The sequence below is a fragment of the Dermacentor andersoni genome, chromosome 4 (genome assembly GCF_023375885.2).
Source record: "Dermacentor andersoni chromosome 4, qqDerAnde1_hic_scaffold, whole genome shotgun sequence".
Taxonomy (NCBI): Eukaryota; Metazoa; Arthropoda; class Arachnida; order Ixodida; family Ixodidae; genus Dermacentor; species Dermacentor andersoni.
The window spans coordinates 55,598,606-55,620,369 of record NC_092817.1 but is presented as its reverse complement, the minus strand read 5'-3'; the positions used below and the strand labels follow the sequence as shown (position 1 = coordinate 55,620,369).

The window sequence follows — 21,764 nt, the reverse complement described above, 5'->3', positions numbered from 1 at the left end:
GTATTAATCAGTTCAATATGAATGCTCCAGGATAAATTAGAGCTAAAATTTACACCGAGGTATTTTACCGACGCTGCAGTTTCAATGATAGTATTATTAACTGTGTAGGCATTAGGACTCGTGTTAGCAGCGGAAGTAAACTTGAGATGTTTAGTTTTGTCTGCGTTAATTACCATTTGCCACCTGCCGCACCAATGAGTTAGCTCATAAAGAAGATCAGTCTGGAGAACAATGATGTCGCAAGGGCTCGATATTACTCGGTAAATTGCACAGTCGTCTGCAAATAGTCGTATTGTTGATGTTATGTTCGACGTGATGTCATTAATATATATTAAGAAAAGCAGTGGACTCCGCACCGAACCCTGGGGTACTCCTGAAGCAACACCTGCACGTCTTGATAAGAAGCTCCCTAGCTTAACTGAAAGCGGTTTGTTAGAAATACGCTGATCCACTGCGTAGTACGTTGATCCAGCTGCAAGTTGCGTATCTTTATCATCAGGCGGTTATTAGGCACGCGATCAAAGTCGTTAGAGAAATCAATAATGATGGAGTCAGTGTAGAAGGAAAAGTCGATTGCTTGGTGAAGGTCCGTTATTAACTCAAATTACTGTGTCTGACACGATAAATGTTTGCGGAAGCCATGTTGGTTGTTATGAAGCAAGTTGTTCTGGTTAAGATGAGTCATAATGTTAGTGTATAATATGTGTTCGAGTACCTTGTAACATATCGATGTTAGTGAAATTGGCCTGTAATTATTAGGAACGGATCTGTCACCAGATTTCAATACCGGGATTACATAAGCGGACCTCCAATCTTCTGGCACACATGTCGTATCGAGTGACTGTTGGAAAATGAGAGATAGCAGGAAAGCTGTGTGTTGGCAGGTAATTTTTAACAGTTTCGCGTTGATACCATCGGGTCCTGGGCTAGTGTGGTGAGGTAACAATAGGAGATTACTATAGATACCTATTCAATAGTTATTCAGATAATATTCAGAACTACAGATAGATTCCGAGACCTCATCGAATAGCTGTACACTCAATTCGGCTCATTCGTGTTACCCTCGTTCGTGTTGTCCACTTCTCTTCTCTTGCGTCCGTGTCTGCACGCCTTACCCCTTCTTTGCATTATGAATTTTTACCAACCAGCTCAGCTTTCTGTTGCTCAATTCGGCTATTGCCTAATATTTTTGAGACACTTTTCCGACGAACACAATTTATTCTCTCTCTCTCTCTCTCTCTCTCTCTCTCTATATATATATATATATATATATATATATATATATATGCGAACGAGCCGAATTGAGTGTACAGCTACTCGATGAGGTCTCGGAATCTATATAGTAGTTCTGAATATTATCTGAATAACTAGTGAATAGTTATCTATAGTAATCTCCTACTGTTACTAACATATGTGGCAGAAATTCGGAATAAGGTTTTTGCCATGTGCTGAACCTGATGGTGTGCCGGTGGACATGTTGATGCTATTGTGTATGCAAAGTGTGTGGCGAACTCGTATGGCTGTACGCAATGCTGATGTTGATGCAAGGTCAGCAATGTATTATTTTACTGAGAACGTTAATTATACAAGCGAAGTGTTGAAACTGCTGAGTGATCCGCCAAATTGGCTTTCAGTGTTGGACAGTTTGGCTTCGATGAAGCCATTTTAACATGACACGTCAGTCTTAGTATCGACTAGACGTTTTAACATTCGGTTTTATTTGACAATATTTGTATGTACTTGCCGAGCCGGTAATAAAGAAAAAAAAAATATGTGGCAGAAATTGGGCGAATAACAATGACGCTTGAGGATAAGCTAAGGATGGGCGAAGGACCGCGCAGCGAGCGATGGAACAAAAATGTTAGGCGTAAACTTAAAAAAAAAAAAAAACAAAAAGAATGAAACGAGACCCGAAGGCAGCAGTGCGGATTAGGGAGCAAACAGGTGTGGCCGATATTCTAGTCGCGATTAAGAAGACACAAATGATTCTGGGCAATCCATGTAATGTGTAGGGCAGATAACCGGTGGTCTGTAAGAGTTACCGAATGGGCGCCAAGGGAAGGGAAGCACAGTCGAGGACGGCAGAGAACCAGAATGGCAGAGAAGTGAGCAGCTGGTGTGATTTAGTCAGGAAGTTTGCCGGCACAAATAAGGTGGAGTCAATTGGCGCAAAACAGGGGTAAGTGGAGATCGAAGGGAGAGGCCTTCGCCTTAAAGTGGACACAGACAGGCTGATTACGACGTTGAATACTCTGTGATATGTGGGTGTTGACCACTGGATCTGATACAAACAGGCGTTACCTACCTGCCGAATGGCAATTTGGTGAAGCAGAAATAAAAGGTATCGGACTACGTGATATTTGGAAGCATTGCGCAAATTATTTTAAACCATTTTGATTAGCATTTGATTTCTGAAATCGCTATTCGCCTGCGTACAAAGCTGTTGCAAATATTACAGAACACTTGGGACAACAAAGAATTTTAATTGCATTGAAAAGGTCAAAAACTTAATCAATGAGAAAAAAAAACAGAACAAGAAAAAAAGGAATCGAACTGAAATATTGATATACTGCTTGCGTCCACCAAACGCTTTTTGTCCAGGACCATATTCAATGGTACGCAGACTAATGGTAGCCTTGGTAACATAGGTTCAGTGACATGTCTTGAACCCATTGACGCATAATTAAGGGAAGACTGTATATTTTTTATTGATCCGGTGATCTACTGAGTGTTATATTTAGTGTCGCTATCTCCCTTTTTGCGCAAATTTGTTTCGTCTGCCAAGCGACAAGGAGTAGCCGGTGCCACCACATAAAGGTACCAACCTCTCCTAACATTCACTTCAATAAAAAAAAAAGAACTCAAGAAATTTCATCTTTCGCGTGATGGGAGTAGTTGTTACAAAGTCTCTTCTAAAGCCAAAGCTATGGATAGAACTGCACGCATGGGAAAATTACGCAGTATCATGCCTCTAATATGCCTTCATGGGCTGCGCAGCAGCTTTTCAGTGGAGAACGCTACGTATAATGACTCTTCCCTTGAGTCGATGAATAGCGAGAGCTATATAGTTGCCGAGAACTACGAGTGTGCTCAAGAATGCGCGGCCCGTTGACCCTGTGACAAGCGCTGCTCTGCGAGGCTTTTTGTGCTTTGCGGGAAAAGACACCGGCGGCCTTTTTAGAGTCTCCTAATTGGCGCTGTACTTTCCCTGCGTCCTCAAGTTTCGATCGCCGTGCATGAGACTGGAAGAGCAGTGGGTGTACCGCGCTTCGTTTATGCTATGAGCGCCGCTTTGAAGACGACGCTTTTAGCAAGACGGGGCTTTCTTTCCAGACAGTATTGCGATAGCATACTATCGGTCTATATGCGAGGTAGAGCATTTGCAGGCAGGCTAACTCGCCTTCAAATTGGGTCAAGTTTCAAGCGCGGAACGTTGCAAATAGGTGCTCGCTAGTGAAAGCTATGAATTACTGAAGAAAGAGGGAGAGAAATGGAAACAGATGCGACAAGATACGGGATAATATGAGGAGACGAAGAAAACATACGTGAAACATCGTCGCTATGGCAACCCTGTGTAAGTAAAAGAGAATTGCGGGAACATTTAATATTACGCCTTCACATGTGTGCGGTTCCATAGGCAAGTGTAACATCGCAGATACATTGCAAATATGCACTCTCGCGAACGAGCAGCATACAAAAAAAAAAAAAGCGTGGAGTCCAGTGCGATCATTTAGGGCTTTAACATTGGCATCAGTGAAAATCTGCTTGGTCGCCAATAGCGACGTCACAAAAGTGACTTAATTGAGTGCAAATACGTTTCGAACGAATGCGGTAACGAACGAGCAGGTTAGGTTACTCTTGCATCGTTTCACAAAGGTGTCTCATGGCAGGAACACGTATCGACCACATTAAAAACCGACCCAACTGCTCCAGCACTACTGCGCTGGAGCAAAAGCATAGGGGGTTCGCGAAGGAGGCATTTGCCGTCTTCTTGACGCAGCGCGACTCTGGAGTACGTTCATCTTCTTGCGAAGGCATAGATGTGTCACACGTTTAGAGCTGTGGCTCCCCGCCGGAGCCATCGCCGCGCGCCATTTGTCCGTGCCTTGGGGCTACTTAAGCCGATTGTTCTTGCGATGAGGGACAATTCCTTACGCCTCTCGCAAGGCGGAGTAGCTGGACGATTCCGGATAGCAGCTTCTCTAGGCAAACGCACTCACAAAAATTAAAATTATCCAGACTGAAACAATCAGTCTGAATCAGGCCATTAAGGCAGGGGGAGACGGAGGAGGGAAAGAACGGGGGGGTGGGGCGATGTATACTAGCGTTTATACCGTAAAGAGAAATTCTCAGTAAAGTCAACTAGATGAACGCATTTCAACTTGACGTGTTGCCAGATAAATGGGACTGAAAAAAATATTTAAGAAGTCTTTTAACTTAACTTTAGTGGCAGTTTTTTTTTATATGAATGAGAAGCGCTGGCAAAAGAAGTCCGGATATGTAAAAAATGCCCCTGTCAAATGATGCCGCGTTTAGATATTGTCGACGTTCCTATGTTTCTTGGGCTGAGTCTTCGTTGCAACATATCAATGACCAAGAAAGCGCAAACTGTAACAATTGAGGATGCGTGACAACGAGGCGAGAACGAGCTTTAGAAACAAGAGGCAAGGACGAGCCTGCTTCGAAGCGGTCTTCGCGCAGCGAGTTTCAGGCGTTGACAGCGCCAATTAGAGTGGCTCTCAAAGCGGCATAGGAACGGCGCGCTTCGAGACGAGAGCTGCTCGCTCGTAATTGAGAGAACAAACAATGCTAATTGGAAGAAACCCTGTGATTGTTTCGTCTTCCTTCACGAGGAGGAAATCAGAGTTTTCTGCTTGCCGCTGCTGAGTTACCGATAACAATATGTAGTGGCACGCCCCCTTCCGCTTTCTCATGCAGTCTCGCTCTTTTTTCTTGCTCTCTATAGCTTTTGGAGCGTCACTTCAATCTGCTCGAAGCTACGGCAACTACGTGTGATTCGGGTGAGGATTATGACTGATATTTTATGTCCAGGAACTTTAGGTGAAAGGTTTGGAAAGAAACACGCAACGAACCTTTGGCCACGTAAGGACAGGTTAACTTGTCGTGGGAGTGCAGCTGTTCTTACCCTTCCCCAAGTGCAGGGTAGCAAACCAGAATCTCATCCAGTTAACGTCCCTGCCTTTTCCGTCCCATCTCTCTCTCTCTCTCTCTTCAGCACTAATACGAGAAAGGCGTTGTGTAGTAACGGGGACATAAAGAACTTACACACTTGGCGCCCATGAGAATCTGCACACTGGGCGTGTACAAAGCCATCGAAAAATATATTAGGGTTTTGCGCATTCGAATCAATCACAATACAGAAACCATAGTTTCTCGTGTTGTGCCTCAGCAGCAACATGATTCAGTAATAAACCACTCAGCAGTGATGAAATCTCGACCCTTTTGGATACAAGCCGGGTGTGCAAGGGAATACCAAGAGAGAGAGAGAGAGAGAGAGAGAGAGGAGGGGGTAAAGGCAGGGAGGTTAACCAAAGGCGAGTTTCCGGTTTGCTATCCTGTGCTGGGGTGGGGTATATAGGGGTTGTAGAAACGACAAAGAGCGAGAGGAAAAAAAGGGATCAAGAAAAGAAAGTAAAGGAAATAAAGAAAGGGAAAAAAAGAGAAACAGGTAACAGTAAAGGCGTTCCAATCACAGGCCTTCACACAGGCCAGTCGATGTCAAGAAGCGCAGTAGCGCTTGCACGTCCTTCTGATGCGATGTAAAGTTGCGTCGATGTGGCAAAATTGTTTCTTCCGACAGAGGCTGGTCATGCAACTAGTTCAGCAAGACGAAAAGCGATTGTCTCTGTACACTGTACTGCAGGCACTGGCAAAGAACATGACGAATAGTTTCCGCGTCACCGCAATCGCCACATGCTGTGGTGTCGTCCATCCCTATGCGGAACGCGTAGGCATGGGTAAACGCTACGTCGTAACTCATAGCTTTTGCGCATATATATGCTGGTTCAGTCCGCATTGGAATGGCCGACAGCCCTACTTGTGACACCTGCGGCTGCGAGGAGACGATTGAACACCTCCTTTGTGACTGTCCCCGTTACGCAGTGCGAAGAAAAGTGCTCGTGACCGCTCTCGCAAAACTGGACAATCGCCCCTTTACAGAGGAAAAAGCTCTAGGACACTGGTCCAGACGGGCTTTGGCACTCAAGGCCTTAAGGGCTTTGTTGAAGTTTTTAAGGACATGCGAATTGTGCGACCGCCTCTGAACGTTGTAGCGCGTAGTTTCGCGTTACTGTGTCAATTTTCTTTTTTCCATTTTTTTCCTCTTCTTCTTCTTTCTCCTTTTATTCCCTTTAGCCCTTTCCCCAGCACAGGGTAGCCAGCCGGTACTTACACTGGCTAACCTCCCTGTCTTTCCTCTCCTTTGTCTCCTTCTTCTTCTCCCACGAACACAAAAAGTGTACAAATTCTGAAAGAAGTTTAGGTTATATATGGGCCTAAATAACATTATTACTTATAGGGCGCTGAGCAAAGTGACATGGAGACAGAAAAAAGTTTAGGCATTCAAAAGTCAATTGAAGGATAAAGAGAATGTAGTTAAAGAAAACGTAAAATGTTTAAACGCGTCGCAAAGTGTTATAACATGTATGGACAGGGTAGATGCCAAACGATGATAGGTTTTCAAGAAGCTCTCCATTACAGCTCCGAACGGTATGAAGAATCATGCCCGGCTTTATGAAAGCGTGCCTCATCACTCGTATCCTCAATTGATTGACTGAAATGTTTATTATAACTCCTGCAAACGACGAAGGACCTTTTACTTCGGAATTAGCGTCCCTTAACCGCAGAAAATTTCCTAGCCCGACCTCGCAGATATGTACAATAAGAAAATCAAGGATTGCTTTTCGGTAGCGGTTCTTGTTCAAGACCTCAGCTCCAAGGGGGTAGGCTGCAATGTGTTCTGCAAGATGCCGGACATTTAGCAACTCGAGTCGTGCTTACCGGCATTTTTATTGCGATAGCAGTTATATGTGCACACCAGGCGCATTTCTGCCGTCACCGTGAAGTGTCGTGTAAAGTCCAAGGGCGATAACAGCGTCGCCGTGCGCCGCATGCCGATATGCGAGTCAAAACGTGCGAGGGTGAGCCGACGATGGCGGCTCATTCTTGCGCGCACAAGGGAGGAAAGCGTGGCAGGAAGCGCGCCGTCTTCTGTCGCGCGCCAAGCACCGGGGAAAGGGGAGGGAGGGGGGAGGCTTATCGCGTTCTACTCTTGAAGGCGAAGCTTAAGCGTCCTCCAATTTTTTTTAGGTGGCAGCTGAAATGATTATCCACGAGCTTAGAGTTGTGGAACATTTTGTAGACTTGTAGATTGTGAAGAAAGCTCCCTTGTTTGGAGCCGTAACGTCTTTTAATTTATCGCTACGTATTTTTTCCCTGGTCGGTGTGCCCTTTTGTTCTCATGCCGCTTCCCGATCAGACGCCTCCGTCAACCAGACGACCAGACGATTCCGTCAAACCCTGGACTTCAAGCTTAGATTTGTGTCTTATCGTTTTTTTTTTCTGTTCTCATACCTGGGGCGTTGAGTACAGGGTGACTTGTAACTAAGGAAATGAAGGGCGCATAACCAGGACACATAAAGAAGTGCAGAACAAAGTAGGGGGTTCGAACGACAGCTCAGTATTTACATGGCTCTTTGTTTTTCGTGTTCCCGATCTGCTCCCTTAGTTCATCTTAACAGGTGCCAACTAGCCAAATTGATCGCGTATCTGATGACGTACTTGGCCAAAAATACTGTCTTGACTGTTAATTAAACTTCTCTTCTGCCTTGTTTTCTTTGGGTGCTTTCAGGTGGAGATCCGTTCTTATGCTGACTTGCCTGGCAAGTCTGTTTTGGCATGCTGCACTGGGTACCACAGCTGGTCCCGCTCTTCTTCACAACAACGTTGCTGCCTTCGGTCATGAGCGTCACAATGTGAGGTCCTCGTTATTACGTAGATAAAATATCATTATATTTACGCTTGCCACTCAGTCTGCCTGGAAAGGAGAGAGACGGAGACATGAAAAATTCAGAGAGTGAGAGAATAGATAGAGAGAGAGAGAATAATTTTTATTTTGCTCGCTTTTTTGCGAATAGTTTGTTTTTCTCCTTTTTTCATTGATTAAGAGTGATGGCAAGATGCAGCCTTTCGAAAAGAATGGTTTAGCAAACGCTATGTGATGGAGATTACTGAAAGCATTGAAGCCACTTTGCTGCTCTATTTACTATGCGCTTTCGGAGATCTTGAGTGCGAAACCCCGAGATCGAAAGCTAAAAGCCCTTTGCGAGATAGACGAAGAAATAGAACAGCTTCCCACGCTTTCCTGCCATGTGGTGGTCGGAGGGAAAATCTCCGTGAAATACGGGGTATTTGAGCGGCAGTTTTGAAGTTGTTTGGTTACAAAACCAATGCTAACGAAACAAAGGGACCAATAGAGATGTAAAAATACAAATGAAGGAATACTAACAATTCCGTGTGTATGATGCACTTGTGCTTTCTTTAGTCCTGGTCCCTTAGCGTAGTTAATCTTTGGAAGCATGCGTCAAATTTCCCGTGCCGTATGATTTACTTGCACTGTAGGTTTTGTTGTGGTTGTGTTCCGTGTGACGTGTTAGGTTTATGTACTGGGATGGAGCGGCAAGACTGATGCGAGAGGTGTGTCCCTTTTTCTTAGGGCTTACAGCATCGGCAGGTCCAGCAAACAGAACAACAAGAATGTGTCATTACTGCTGGACAGTATCTTGCAAGGTTACAACCATCATGTTAGGCCAGGAAGAGTGGGTGAGTTCTTCATTGCACGATTTGTACCGAATCATGAAAGAAGCACCCTATATATTTGAATAAGAACAAGTGAACAGTGCGTTAGCAACTGAAAATTGGGAACAGAGAGCGTGATACAAGCGCAACAAATATGTATAAGAAGCAACAGGGGCATATACTGATGGAAATTGATACACATGTCTTACACGAGCATGTTTTTTTTTTATCCTTGCACTGAAATAAGTGTGGAAGGGGGTTAGCTAACCTTGGAACTGACAACCCGACAATTCTGGTGTTGCTTATACTGTGAGCGAACCACCTTTTTTTCATTGACATGATAGAAAAGAAGGTCTTGGCGCCCGATTACAGCGCCTCTTACATGTAATATTATAATAAAGTATTGGAGTATACACAGCTTGAGTGGATGAATGGAATTGTAGCAGTAGATGTACAGGCAATGTCACTGGTCACTGCAGCACAACAGTCGGAACACCCTAACATAATATTGAAACGCTCGAAGCAATGGTACACGCAAGGCTTCATAACTTTTAGATATGGAAGGGGTAGTTACGATACCGCATAAAGCAGTTGCGAACATTTGTAATCTTGGTAATACGGTGCAATCACTGGCATGTTCACTCTATTTGTACTTACCGCCCTCTCGGGAAAGTGCATAACGACTGCGATATTAGGGCAAAAGGCCATTGCTTCAGTTTAACGTCACTGTTATGGCAGTATCATTAATATCCCTAGTTCCCATAGGATCAACTTTGTTACCGAAATGCCAGTGTTTCTCCTGACCACTCTGTTTTCTGTGACGGCGTTTTCTTTTTCTAACTATAAAAAAAAGCAAGTTCTTTGTCGGGCCTTTAGGACTGCTCATATATTTTGTTGCTTGTTTCACAGCTGCGTAACACCGCGGAATCTGAACAAGCTGCTTGCGTATGTCGCTCCTTCCTGTAACCTACCACCAAGGATTCTTACAGGCGGTGTGCGGGGCAGTTACTCGGAACTGGCGGGGTGGAAGGATCGCCAGGGCACTTACTCCGAACGCAACAACGGTATAAACGATCCGGGAACTAGGGATGGGCAGAGGGAGAGTTGGCGGGAGCGGTCATATTTCTCTACTTGACAAATACTGCTCGCGTCGAGACGTCCCCGGCGGCGTTGGTCATTTCGGTGAGGGAAGCTTTCGAAAGAAACGAAACGTACCTGGGAGAGAGTCGCGTCGTAAATTATCACCCGCAACAGTGGTGGTGTGATAGTCCATGGCTTGGCGCGAAGGCTATGTGGGCCAGTACTGATAGCTACGGCAGAGTGTTGTGAATGAAGAAAAAAATGAGGAAGATGCAAGTAATAAAGGTGAAAGAATCAGGCAGTGCACTTGGACGGGATCTGCAGAATTCTCAGCATCCGCTGGAGCGAAAAAAAAAAAAAAACTGAAGTGAGAAGAATGAAAGCGAATTCCGGTGACAAGACTGCAAGCATTAAACTCATATTAAAGGAACGCCGTTGGTTGAAAAATATGGGGGCGCATCGATATGTTGAAAGCTTTAGCGCGACCATTTCTCGATTGCTTTCGTGGGAAGCGTGGCCTACATTCTTAGGCGAAATCGTGTTCGATGCGGAGGCATTCTAAAATCAAGCTTTCCAATTTATTCAACACATTATTGGGGTCATCTTCGGGATCGGGGAAAGAAGAAGCCGATCTGGGGAGCAGCTGCTGCCGAAAGAAGGTCGTCAGATCGAAGCTTCACAGGCCGATGGGGAACTCTTGTTTTACATAACGCCCATTTTCGCCTGCCTTTTCTTTAATTTTTGCCATTGCGTAAGAAATGTCTGAACAGTGCTGATATCTTAATAAAAAAAATTCCAAAATATTGTAGCCACAAGTGTGAAGACGTGAAAAAAAAATAAATAAAGGAGAAACGTTTCCTTACAACGAAGTCTCTTGTGACATCGCATTTTTCTCACAGCAAGCTGGCGTGGCAGCCAGTCGTCGATAATTTGTCTTACTTTCGCATGCCTCTTGTGTCACAGCTGAGTGCTGTTTACACCGCTTTAAAGGTTGCGAAGGAAATTTCCTGAGGGGTTCTATTATTTTAACGCGTCTTATGCGGAGTCAGAGCGTTATAAACACACGCACACATAGGCACAAATACACAGGCATGTACATATACATGCCAGAGAGAAAGAAAATGCCCAATAAAGTGCTGAGTTTACCAACGCACATTCAGGGACCTTAGAATTATAGCGTAAGAATGTGGGGCATAAGAATTTCAAAGTTGAATGTCAGTTGTTGGTGATGCCTGTTTTCTCTGCGCATTACGGCTTCTTGACTTGCCTAACGTAATGCCTGCACTAAATGACTTGTGTTCTATCTATAACTAACTGAAACTATGCTTGCTTTAAATAGCTGTGTTTTGCGGTCAGCAAACTTGCTATCCAAGAATGTGATTTTTTGATGATGTTCTTCTAATTTTCTATATATATGAACTGAAGTCTTGGGAATGGGAGGGAAAGCTATAAATGTGGGAGTAAAGGATTTGCTTTTCAAGAGCTTAAATTGATTATGAGATGAGTGATTCGGTAGCTTACACTCACCTGAATTTGTGTTTTGCTGGTTTTTTTTAGACACGCCAACGGATGTTTATATTGATATTGAAGTACGCAGCATGGGACCGGTGTCTGAAGTTGATATGGTGAGATACATGCCGATAGTGACTGTTTCGTACTTTATTAGAATAAAGAAAATGAGATCGCTGTTATTAGATACGTTTTAGAATGGTCCTTCAGTACGTTTTAGAGTAAGAGAATGCCTATCAGCAAGGATTCTCGTGGCCATCATGTAAAAAGCTTCAAGCAAATTGAAGCAAACCTCTGACAAAGTGAACGTAACGTCATTAAAACGTGTCTTGATCCTGGTGAAAATATCTTACGGAAGTATTCACAGAACATCATGTCTTAAGGAATAAGTTTTGAGTAGGGCAATGGCGAGACACTCAGAATTTTATGTGGAGTCAGTAGAAAGAAAGCAGCATTTCCATTTACCGATGTCGCGTGTTGTTGAACAGGGCGCAGTTGCAATTAACACGCGGCCACACTATTCGCACTGTTCCGTTAGGTTCACTTTCAAAGCAACTCTTTGTGCCTCTTGTCATTGTTCTTAAGCGTACTTTCCTGAAGATGACTGTTTTACTCCGGTCCGCTACCAGACGTACTCGATGGACTGCTATTTCCGGCAAAGCTGGATCGACCGCCGTCTGGCTTTCCGCGGATCCATGCCGTCTATGACCCTGTCCATATCCATGCTACAGAAGATATGGCGACCGGACACATCGTTCCTGAACGGCAAGCACTCTTACCTACACACAATCACTCAGCCCAACAAGTTCGTCCGCCTGGCACAGGATGGCACGGTGCTCTACTCGTCAAGGTATGTGCGTCGCGAATGCCCGATGCGTAAAAAAAAACACCTTTCACGCGCATCTTACGCGAGAATAATTAAGGAAATTGAAATGAGAAAACACTTTTTTATTAGACTCAGAGAAGGAGTCTTGGCTTCCTAAATCTACGTCATCAATGACTTCTCTTTTATTAGCTGTGTTCGAGGAGACGTGAGGGGCCTGTAGGCGGCGTCTGATACTCATGTTCTCTGACATGGGGCACACAACGGCGCAAATGTCAATGTTAGAAGAAAGAAATACAGTGATGTCAGTTCTTAAATTCTCACACAAAACAAATGTTCGTTGATGGTCCACAAATGACAAATGTTTATGGGCAAGTTATGCCCCCCCCCCCCCCCCCCAAACAAGGGGTACCTCATGAGTGCCACAATCTAAAGATAACACTGGAGGGCATAGGCACAAGAACCATAAAAAGACAAAAGCACAAGATCAAGTACTTCCTAGTGAAGTTGACTAGGATTTCCCAGAGCTATGGCTCGGTGCTCTGTCGGGCAGTGATTCAGTAGAGTAGAACTGACTCCCAAGAATGCCGAATGTTTTGTGTAGAGGCAGAGGACTACTATGTTGCGGAAATTGATTATTTCATCTGATGTCATAATTTGCTTACAACTTTATCATTGTTGGGAGACAGGCGATATTAAGGCACAAAGCTGGACTAGTTGATATAGGCACTTTGACATGCTTACAGCACTGACAGAACGGAAACACACAACGCAAAACAAACAGAACGGCCAATGAACAGCCCCCGTGCTGTCTGGTTCACGTTGTACGTTCCAGTTTTTTCGGCGCTGCAAATATACCCAGAGCAGTGACGTACTTGTTGCTGGCACAGTTTTGCTGGAATGAATGAATCAGTCAGTCAAGCCAACGTTCAAGGAAGCCAACGTAAGCATAACGGAATCGGAGTCTGTTTTACTTAAGGGCATAATTAATTGCATGCTTTTGTTGTACACGGTAACCGTAAATCAAAACGAAACAGAATACAGCGTGCTACCGATGCCATTCGAACCGAAAGACTCAGTATGTCGTTAAGCACAGTGCTGCACAGTACAAACATGGACGAGAAGAACACAAGAATGGGCACACTTCCTTGTGGTCTTCTCAACCATGTTTGTATTGCGCGGCACCTTCCTTAACAATGTACGACCGACTGGCCCAACAACATACACTCAGTGTGCCACTTGCGCTGTTCAACCAGTTTTGTCATGATGGTCTCGTTCATTTAGGTATTAACGTGTATGTAGTCATAACTGCGCAGACGTCTAGTCAGAAATACAAAGGACACGTATGCGCTAGGTGTTTGAATAAAGCGCATCACTCAGTGAGGGTAAAATAGTGCAACGTTTTCTCCGAAAAACTCACTGCTGAGGATGGTAATGTATATCCGACCACAAAAGTATTCAGTGCACCAAATCTTCGAAAGACGAAAATTAGACGCTACGTCTACCGAAAAACTTAATATGTGAAGGTATTTGCTTGCGTTTTGACAATTTTGACGCGTTATGTTACTTTTATTGCAGGTAAAAGAATGGGTGTGATTTGGTTTTACCTCCAACGAAAGTAAAAAAAAGAAACGCGATACTGGGCGCTTTCTTTCCTTTGGAAGTAATTAATGCTTATTGTGCTTAGAGTAAGAGCGCACTCACGCTGAGTATTTGCAGAGAGCGGTGGCAATGTTTGAAATGATTATTCATGAGGCGTAACGAGAGAGGTGCCAGTACGCTGAACTCGCAGGCCGCCTGAATGATTAGAGGCTGAGAAGACGACTACGCTTCAAGAATAAGCTTCCTTGAGCTTTTTAGCAAGCTCGCGTTGTAAGCGGTGGGCGCTCTTATAGTATGAATCAGCAAGATGGGAAGATAACAGAAGTGTTAAAGACATTATAAATGACGCCAAATCCCAAAGTGTGAAGAAACGATTAATGGGAGAACCGTTTCTGAATTGGCTCTTCTGGCAGACCAGGCTTGAACGCCTAATGGTTCGGTGCCAGACAGACGCTTCGGTATTCGAAGCGTTGATGGTTTCTCTAACGCCTATCGCGCCGCAAAAATAAATAAATAAACAAACAGAACGGGTGAATAAGTAAGTACTTGCACCGAGACGTGCATCTTACTTACCGATGCATCTTTGTCAAGGGTGTCTGAAAGCGGCGCCATTCAGCTCTTGGTTTTCAAAAGGCAAACTATAACGGCGTATTCAGCCATTTACAGCTGGAGAAAGTGAGAGAGAGATAGAAAGCTCCGCCCCTTGTTCTTATTGCTAGCCAAAGCATGAAGACAAAGCGCGCCTTCGACTAGTCGTGTATCTTACCATGACACGTGGTTACGCAATGTTTTGAAATCTGGCGTCAGTGTGCCCTCCGCTGCGGCGAAATGGAATGAGCGGCAGTGATATTCTGGAAGCCCTAGCGATTGCTCATGCTTTAATGCAATCGTACATTTTTATTTTTCAAGAAAGACGACCCGTTTTTTTTTGTTTTCTCGTAAAGAATGACACTTACCATAGAATGCAAATGAGTCTGGAAGACACGACTCGGAGCACTTTTTTCAAAACGCTGACAACCAGGGAGAAGGAGGGGCAAGAAAAAACACATTATTTTCGTTTGATGTGCGTGGCTTTTTTTGTATTTTTAATTTCTTATATCGTTCCTACAACTTATATGAAGCCATATTCGCGTCTCTAGGTAAGCTTTTTGAATAAGCTATCCTTGTTCTTGTGTCGTATGGCTGCCAACTCGTCTGCACTTTGTGTGATGGTGATTCCGTAGCGCTCCAGATAAATAAAGCATTCTGACTGTAGCGTTCTTCAATTTCCTCCGCTGAAAGGCTGACTGTGAGTGCGAGCTGCCCCATGAATTTGGAAAAATTCCCCATGGACACCCAACGCTGTCCTCTTCGCATCGGAAGCTGTGAGTAGACTAACTGCACACCTACTGCGTCAAGCTATTATAATGTGTATTCACACCCTTGTTAATTATGAGTTTCTTAGTGTTGCTTGTAGCAAAAAAGTGCAAAAATGTTAAGGACAAATGTAGCTAACAATGTTGTATAAATCCAAACTGTAATGACGAATAATGAGCTAGAGTCATCAATAATTTTGCCCTTTGAAGACAACTGTCGCTGAGATGTAAGTGCAACAAAGAGGAGGGGTTTTGCTAATAATGACAAAGAAGTAAAGTCTGTTAAGCGTTGAAACGGGGCTGGATTTTGCCGCATGCAGAATTTCCCATCGCGGTCGACTCACGAAGCATTTCTAGCCAAATTCTCAAAATATGAACACGTCTCGCGGAGCTCTCAAGTAGCTCTCAAGAAATGTAGTTGCTGAAATAGTCTCTAAGTTCGTTTTTGATTGTTCGTACGCTTACTATTGTATTTTTTTTCAATAGCTGGGTATCCTGCAAAGGACGTGATGTTTCGCTGGAATCCGAAACGACGAGTGGTGATTGCGTCGGATATGAAACTGAACCAATTTGACCTCGTTCGAACGCCAACTGATAATCAGAGCGACTATTCCAGGAAAGGTAAGAAGCAGCTGATAAAGAGACAGTGGAGCATCATGAGAAAAAAAAAATGGATATTGCTCACTTGGTTACGTTATTTCTGAAACTTCTTATTTTTAGTCTGAGTTTTAATGCGTTCATTCCTGGAGCTTATGTAAATGGCCCTGTGCGATGAAATATTATACGCAAAAAAAAAAAGGAAAAGAAAAGAATAATGAGATGGCATCGTAGAAGACAAAACCGCCGACACATCGTGAGTTGGATTTTGCGCATTGATATAGCTCTCTTGGATTTACGCATTCAAGTTTCATTTTGCGTGCTAAGCTTGGGGAGAATACCTAGTCCATATCTAAACATGCTCTGCCGAGGGCACAACAGTTGTGTCCCGGCGCCAGCAGTGACAACACACAAACCGCCTGTCCATTTGTATTTCCTTCAAAAGCTTTACTAAAGAGAGGATCAAGCCTTACAGTTTAATCTTGCGATAAGAGAGAAAGAGCGAAGGCTTTTGAGATGTCACGTCAACAACAGCGCGTATAGACAACTCTATGTTTTCGCGAAAGCAGTAGTCGTCTTTTTCTTTTTTTCTACCACTGACGGCTTCGACGGCCATCCCATGTTCTAAGTAGAAAACACCATAAAGAGGCCGTCAAAAAAATAAAATTAAAAATGTTGGCCCCTCGCTTTCGGTATGCACGGCGAAATGAACAAAGTAACAAGAAACACTGTATTCGCGACAACTTTTCATCGTCAAACAAAACAAAGAAAAGAGGTGACTGACCGAATTTCGCACAAATCTGAAGATTGACAAAGCAAAGTTGAAACCTGCCAACACCCTGTCAAGTTCTTTCTCTTTTCGAACTCTTTATTCTCGTGAGTGGAACCACATCGCAAAAAAAAAAAAAGAAGTATCGAGAAGATGCTAGGCTTTCACGTGCCAGTCGAGAATACGACTTTATAGGTGAGTTGCGATTCCCCGTGGCTTGTCCGCGACTTCTGTTTTCGCAGAAGGGCCGTTCGCAATGCTGCTGGTGAGCTTCCAGCTGAAGCGTCACATGGGCTACTTCCTGATCGAGGTGTACGCACCCTGCACGCTGCTAGTGGTGCTCTCCTGGGTGTCCTTCTGGATCAACCGCGAGGCCACCGCCGACAGGATTGCCCTCGGTAAACACGGACGCTGTCACGACTCACTCTTTTTTGTAAAATCAAGACTGTGCTAACCATTTTCAAGAGTGTACCGAGGATAATGTAAAGCGAGGCCTTGTCTTTTCATCTCGCACTTGCGTGCGACGCTTACTTGACGAACACGGCAAAACACCTTTGTGATCCCTGGAGACACCGTTATTGACGCCAGCAGTGAACTTCGGAAGCATCGTTAGTTTGGCTATTCAATTTCTGAAGCTCTCATAAGCTTTTGGCTTACCTTATCGCGACTGCGGTCTTGAGGAGACACCTGAGCACATCTCGTGTGGCGGCCCTGGGTACAATGCGCAGAAACAAACGCTCGCGACGGCTCTAGCTCGCATCGACGAGGGACCATTGTCTACATAGGCTATCTTATAATGTCAGTCTCACAAGCCATCACAGTAGAGGAATACGAATGCATTGTTGCAGTGCTTACGGACAACAAACCAGCACGAGCGACTCTAGTGTTAGCTGTTATCGGGTGCTGAGAAAAGCGCTGAGTGCGTGCGTGTGCTCTTTTTCTCTCTGCCTATTTTCTGCTTGTCTTTCTACCTCCCTCTCCCCATCCGCTAGTGTAGTGTAGCAAAACCGATTTTTCTTCTGGTCAACCTCCCTGCCTTTCTTTTCTTTCATATTTCTCTCTCTCTCTTTGACAGTGACTTACCGTGGTTTTTGCACAAATATTTATGTATATAATCCTAATAATAAAAAAATGCACCCTATCTGTGAGTGCTACGCTGCAAATTACGTATAAACGCGTAACCGCGGTTGTGTTAGGTCAGCGCACGACATAGACAGTCTCAGCCTCGCAGCGACGCCATAATATGGTGTAGTTTGCGACTGCAGTTACAAGCAAGTTAAATTCATCGCTCGTGTTTTGAATTGTGTTTATATGTTACACACTCGTTCACTGAATAAACAGGTCTTGCCAACAAAAGCACATCGCTCTTGACTCCGCATCCAGGAGATATTTACACATTGCACAACGGGGAATCGCGTAGAAACAACACTTTAAAAAATATATTAGCTTCCAGCAGAGCTGAGCTGAGGTAGCTGCTTCGGGATTTCGATCTCATCGACGTCACTCAATTCGCTTCTTCCCCCTTCAAGATAGACGAATATGGCTTATAAGAATAGCAGAAATCATATGGACACGCTGAATACTTCCGAAGCACACTGCTGGCGCCAATAACTTCGTTGGATGATGATGATGACGACACAAATTATCATCGACATCTTTCACTAGATGGCATTGAAGTGTGACGACGGCGTGCAGCAATTTCCGGGTCGAAAAGACGGTACGGCGTCGTGCCTCTTGCCTTTTCAGATTATGGTTTTGCGCGAACTAATATTGGGCGTACTAAAAAGCGAAATCAAGCATCGGGTTCTTGGAAGAAGTGGAAGATGAATGACATTCTGCTAGATGATGGAGGCATTGCCACCGAAATTCTATCAGGATCAAATCGAAGATGTTGCGAACACTGGGACGGCCTCGGCTGTAAGATGGGGAAAAGCTAAAGCAAGACTTGAAGCTACTGCTTCTACGTCATGGGCAAAACACTGCAAGGGAGAGAACGAACAAGCGAAGAAGTCTCATGAAGTGCCTAGGTCAGCTGATTGCTTAGAACAGGATGGGCCCGTGTCTCTTTATAGATGCAATCAAAGATTTCAAGGGAAGCTTGTTAACACTCATTTAAGAAATATACAACGGGGAATCGGTACGAAGAAGAATACAGACACTGCATAAGGAGGAAGAACTGTCTAGGATATTTAAATTAAAGGACGTACACAAATCAAGCGTATTCTTGTCTTGCTTTATGCAACTCAGTTCGACTATGAAGGAAAAGGACAGATGACAGGATGAGCGCTCATCCTGTCACCCGTCTTTTTACATCATTTGCGCTAAAGCAAGACAAGAATATGATGCTTGCCCATTCAGTATTAGTTGTTAAGTCAAACGTAACTTGATCTAAGCTTACTGCAAGGATAAAACCACTGTGTCTGATCAGCGTGAAACTGAAAACAACCATTTGATGGGTTTCAAAAGCCTTACAAAAGAAAGCAACCATAAATGAACCACAGTTCAAGCAAATGCTTGCTAACAAGCCAAAATCTTCTTCAATGTATTTGTGGTGAGCGACGAATTATTTTCACAAGACAACGCCACGACAGCGATTTGCGACTTGCATTGTAGAATATCCCCTGATGGGGACGGAACTTTCACAGCATTTTATAATATCTTTTTGTGTGCTGTGCAGTGTGCTATGCGAAAAGTCTAGGGGCATGCCTAAAAGAGGACTACTGCCTTCCTCAATGCGACAGACTTTGACATGGTTAACACCAAAAAATTAACGCGAAAGACGGGGCCCAAGGCTTTAACACGTTCCGTCCTATAAACCAGCTCACGACCAACTGCAAAACTTTAGCCAAGATTTTAGCCATAAGATCGAAACTTGGAATTAACCAGATGACAGGACAGCATTAAACAACACTTGGTCTTAAAAATTATCACTGAAGTTCATACGATGGACATTGTGTGTGAAGCAGCTGAGATGACAGAATATGCACTGTCGTTTACACAGGTAGATCAGCTTTTGACCATGTTTCCCATGACTTTTTGTTCTTGCTTTTAGAATATGTTGACAGGTAAGTAGTTAAAATTGCTTAAAAGTATATTAGCACGCAACTATTAGTTAGTAGTTTCAGTCAGTGCAGCTGTTCCGGTGTGCTCTTTAGTCCGACAAGGATCCCGACCGTCCCCGCACGGTTCGCACTTTATCTGAAATTAATATTTAGGCTTATTCTGAACGACACCATTAAACGATAGACAGCTACTGTAGGGAGAGATATAAAGGTATCGGCTTACGCTGATGACTTTATCGTAATATTGATCAGTTGCTCAAATCCGCAAAGTTGCAAACCACGTGCAGGTTTTCTGCAATGTGTCTGGGGCAAGTGTTAACGTTTCACAATCTAGGGGCGAGAGAGAGAGAGAGACCCCTGTAGCGCAAGGCGGGTAATGCTGGCGTTGTTTCAGATGTTTTCAATCATTTACGGTCGGTACCTTGCTTCTAATGCAGTCAAATATTTCTTTTTGATGTTTTGTGCCGAAATTATCTCTCTTAAGTCGTGGCAAGTGATTAAGCAGTTTTAATTACCATGCTTAGTGAATTGGTGGTTTGAGCCCCATATCAGAAATGCATGTGTTTTTTCTGTACTCTAACACTTGTAATGAAGAAGAAGAGCACAAGAACAAGGCCAGCCAGATCGTCTCTTCCATGCCTGCTGTGCAACCAGTGGGCCAGCCGGATCGCCAGTGCTTAGCATGAGTGTGAGCAGTTCGGGCAATCAGCTGTTCCTGCTCGACCTGCTCCTGCCTTTACTAATCCTTGGCGCACGCAAGACAACATGCCCATATGTTATGCCTGCGGTATTCCCGGCCATGTTGCACGACTCTGCCGCCACCGCATGCTGCACTCTGATGAGTTTGTGCAGTCGCCTCCCTACGCCGACGTGCAGCCTTTCCACGACACTTATTTTAGTCGGCAGTCGAACAGGCCACCAGCCGAGCGCCCGGTCCACACACGTCGTTCACCTTCCCCGCGTCGCCGCTCGTTGTCCCCCATGCGTCGGCGCCCTTCACCCACGCAAGAGGAAAACTAAGCGCCGCAGTTCAGGAGGCAGGAACTGCGTCGCCATCGATCTGTACAAGTCCTCCATTGTCGCCTTCGAACGTTGTCGACCTTACTGTTGACGGCGTCCCCACCGTTGCGCTAATTGATCTATGATGATCATGATGATCAATCAGAAAGTCTCTGCCCCTATTTCTTCAGCCAAATTATGGCTGTAAATGCGAAGTCAACATATCCATTCCCAGTGGTGGACCTTTCCTGGACCGGCCCGGCCTTATCTGTCGGCAGCTACGCGGAACTGCGCTGTGCGGAAAAATAGTGCAAGGCTCGTAGAATAGTACGTATACTTGTAATTACCTCTGTGTGCCTTATTTTGGCCAATAAAAATAGGGGCAAAGTCTTTCTGTTTCGCCCTCGTACGTGTCGTAGCGTAGAACGGAAGGTAGATTCCTTTATATGGACACGGCAGCGTTCCTGTACACGAAGCATGCACCATCTAGTGAATAACCCGCCAGACAGAGCCCAACTTCGTGCACAGCCTCGAAGATATTCGTCGCTGTCGTCTGTTGCAACGGTGGCGCGGTGGTTAGCGCTCTCGGCTAGGGAGCGGTGGCAGTGAGGGCGGTGCGGAGGATCGAACCCTCAATGTGACCCCTTTCCTTTTTGGTTAGATGAAAATTACGTAATTTGTGTGCTGTTTTTTCTACCACGGCTTTCTGATGACGGCGGAGTCACACAATGTGTCATTTAAGGCACTCGCATTCAAACCGCTCGAATAATGCAACCCGCCGTGTACTCCATCACGCGAAAGGGATTGTATCACCATAAGTGATCGTCCGAAAAATATATTCCCACCTCGCGACTTTATCTCCGCCGTAGTTATTTAAGTTCTTCGGCTGTGACATTGTAAACAGGACTTTCTTTTTTGCCAACAATCCCGGGCATTCCTGGCTGTGGCTATTGATGCTTTTGTCTTGCTAAAAAGCTCGCGCACAGAAAATAATTACGTGCCCGATAGTAGAACTGGGCCTCAGTCTCCCAGCGCAAGAGCCTGATGTCATAACTGTTAATTATGCCCCTATATCTTTAAAGTGAATAGCTTTCGGGGTATACGGTGACAGGTTTCCCGCATCTAACCCGAGTGGTGACACACCAAGAGGA

General features: G+C 44.6%; 1 protein-coding gene across 1 annotated transcript in view; it reads left to right on the top strand.

Moving 5' to 3' along the window:
- The window catches only part of LOC126537190 (gamma-aminobutyric acid receptor alpha-like), an 82,553-nt gene that overhangs the window by 44,070 nt on the left and 16,719 nt on the right, over positions 1-21,764 (top strand). Inside the window, exons 2-8 of the mRNA XM_050184377.3 lie at positions 7,871-7,994; positions 8,735-8,841; positions 11,455-11,522; positions 12,036-12,256; positions 15,113-15,195; positions 15,673-15,807; positions 16,795-16,950. Of these exons, the coding sequence (XP_050040334.1) occupies positions 7,918-7,994; positions 8,735-8,841; positions 11,455-11,522; positions 12,036-12,256; positions 15,113-15,195; positions 15,673-15,807; positions 16,795-16,950 (847 nt within the window). The 5' untranslated portion in view covers positions 7,871-7,917. The remainder of the gene's footprint in view (positions 1-7,870; positions 7,995-8,734; positions 8,842-11,454; positions 11,523-12,035; positions 12,257-15,112; positions 15,196-15,672; positions 15,808-16,794; positions 16,951-21,764) is intronic.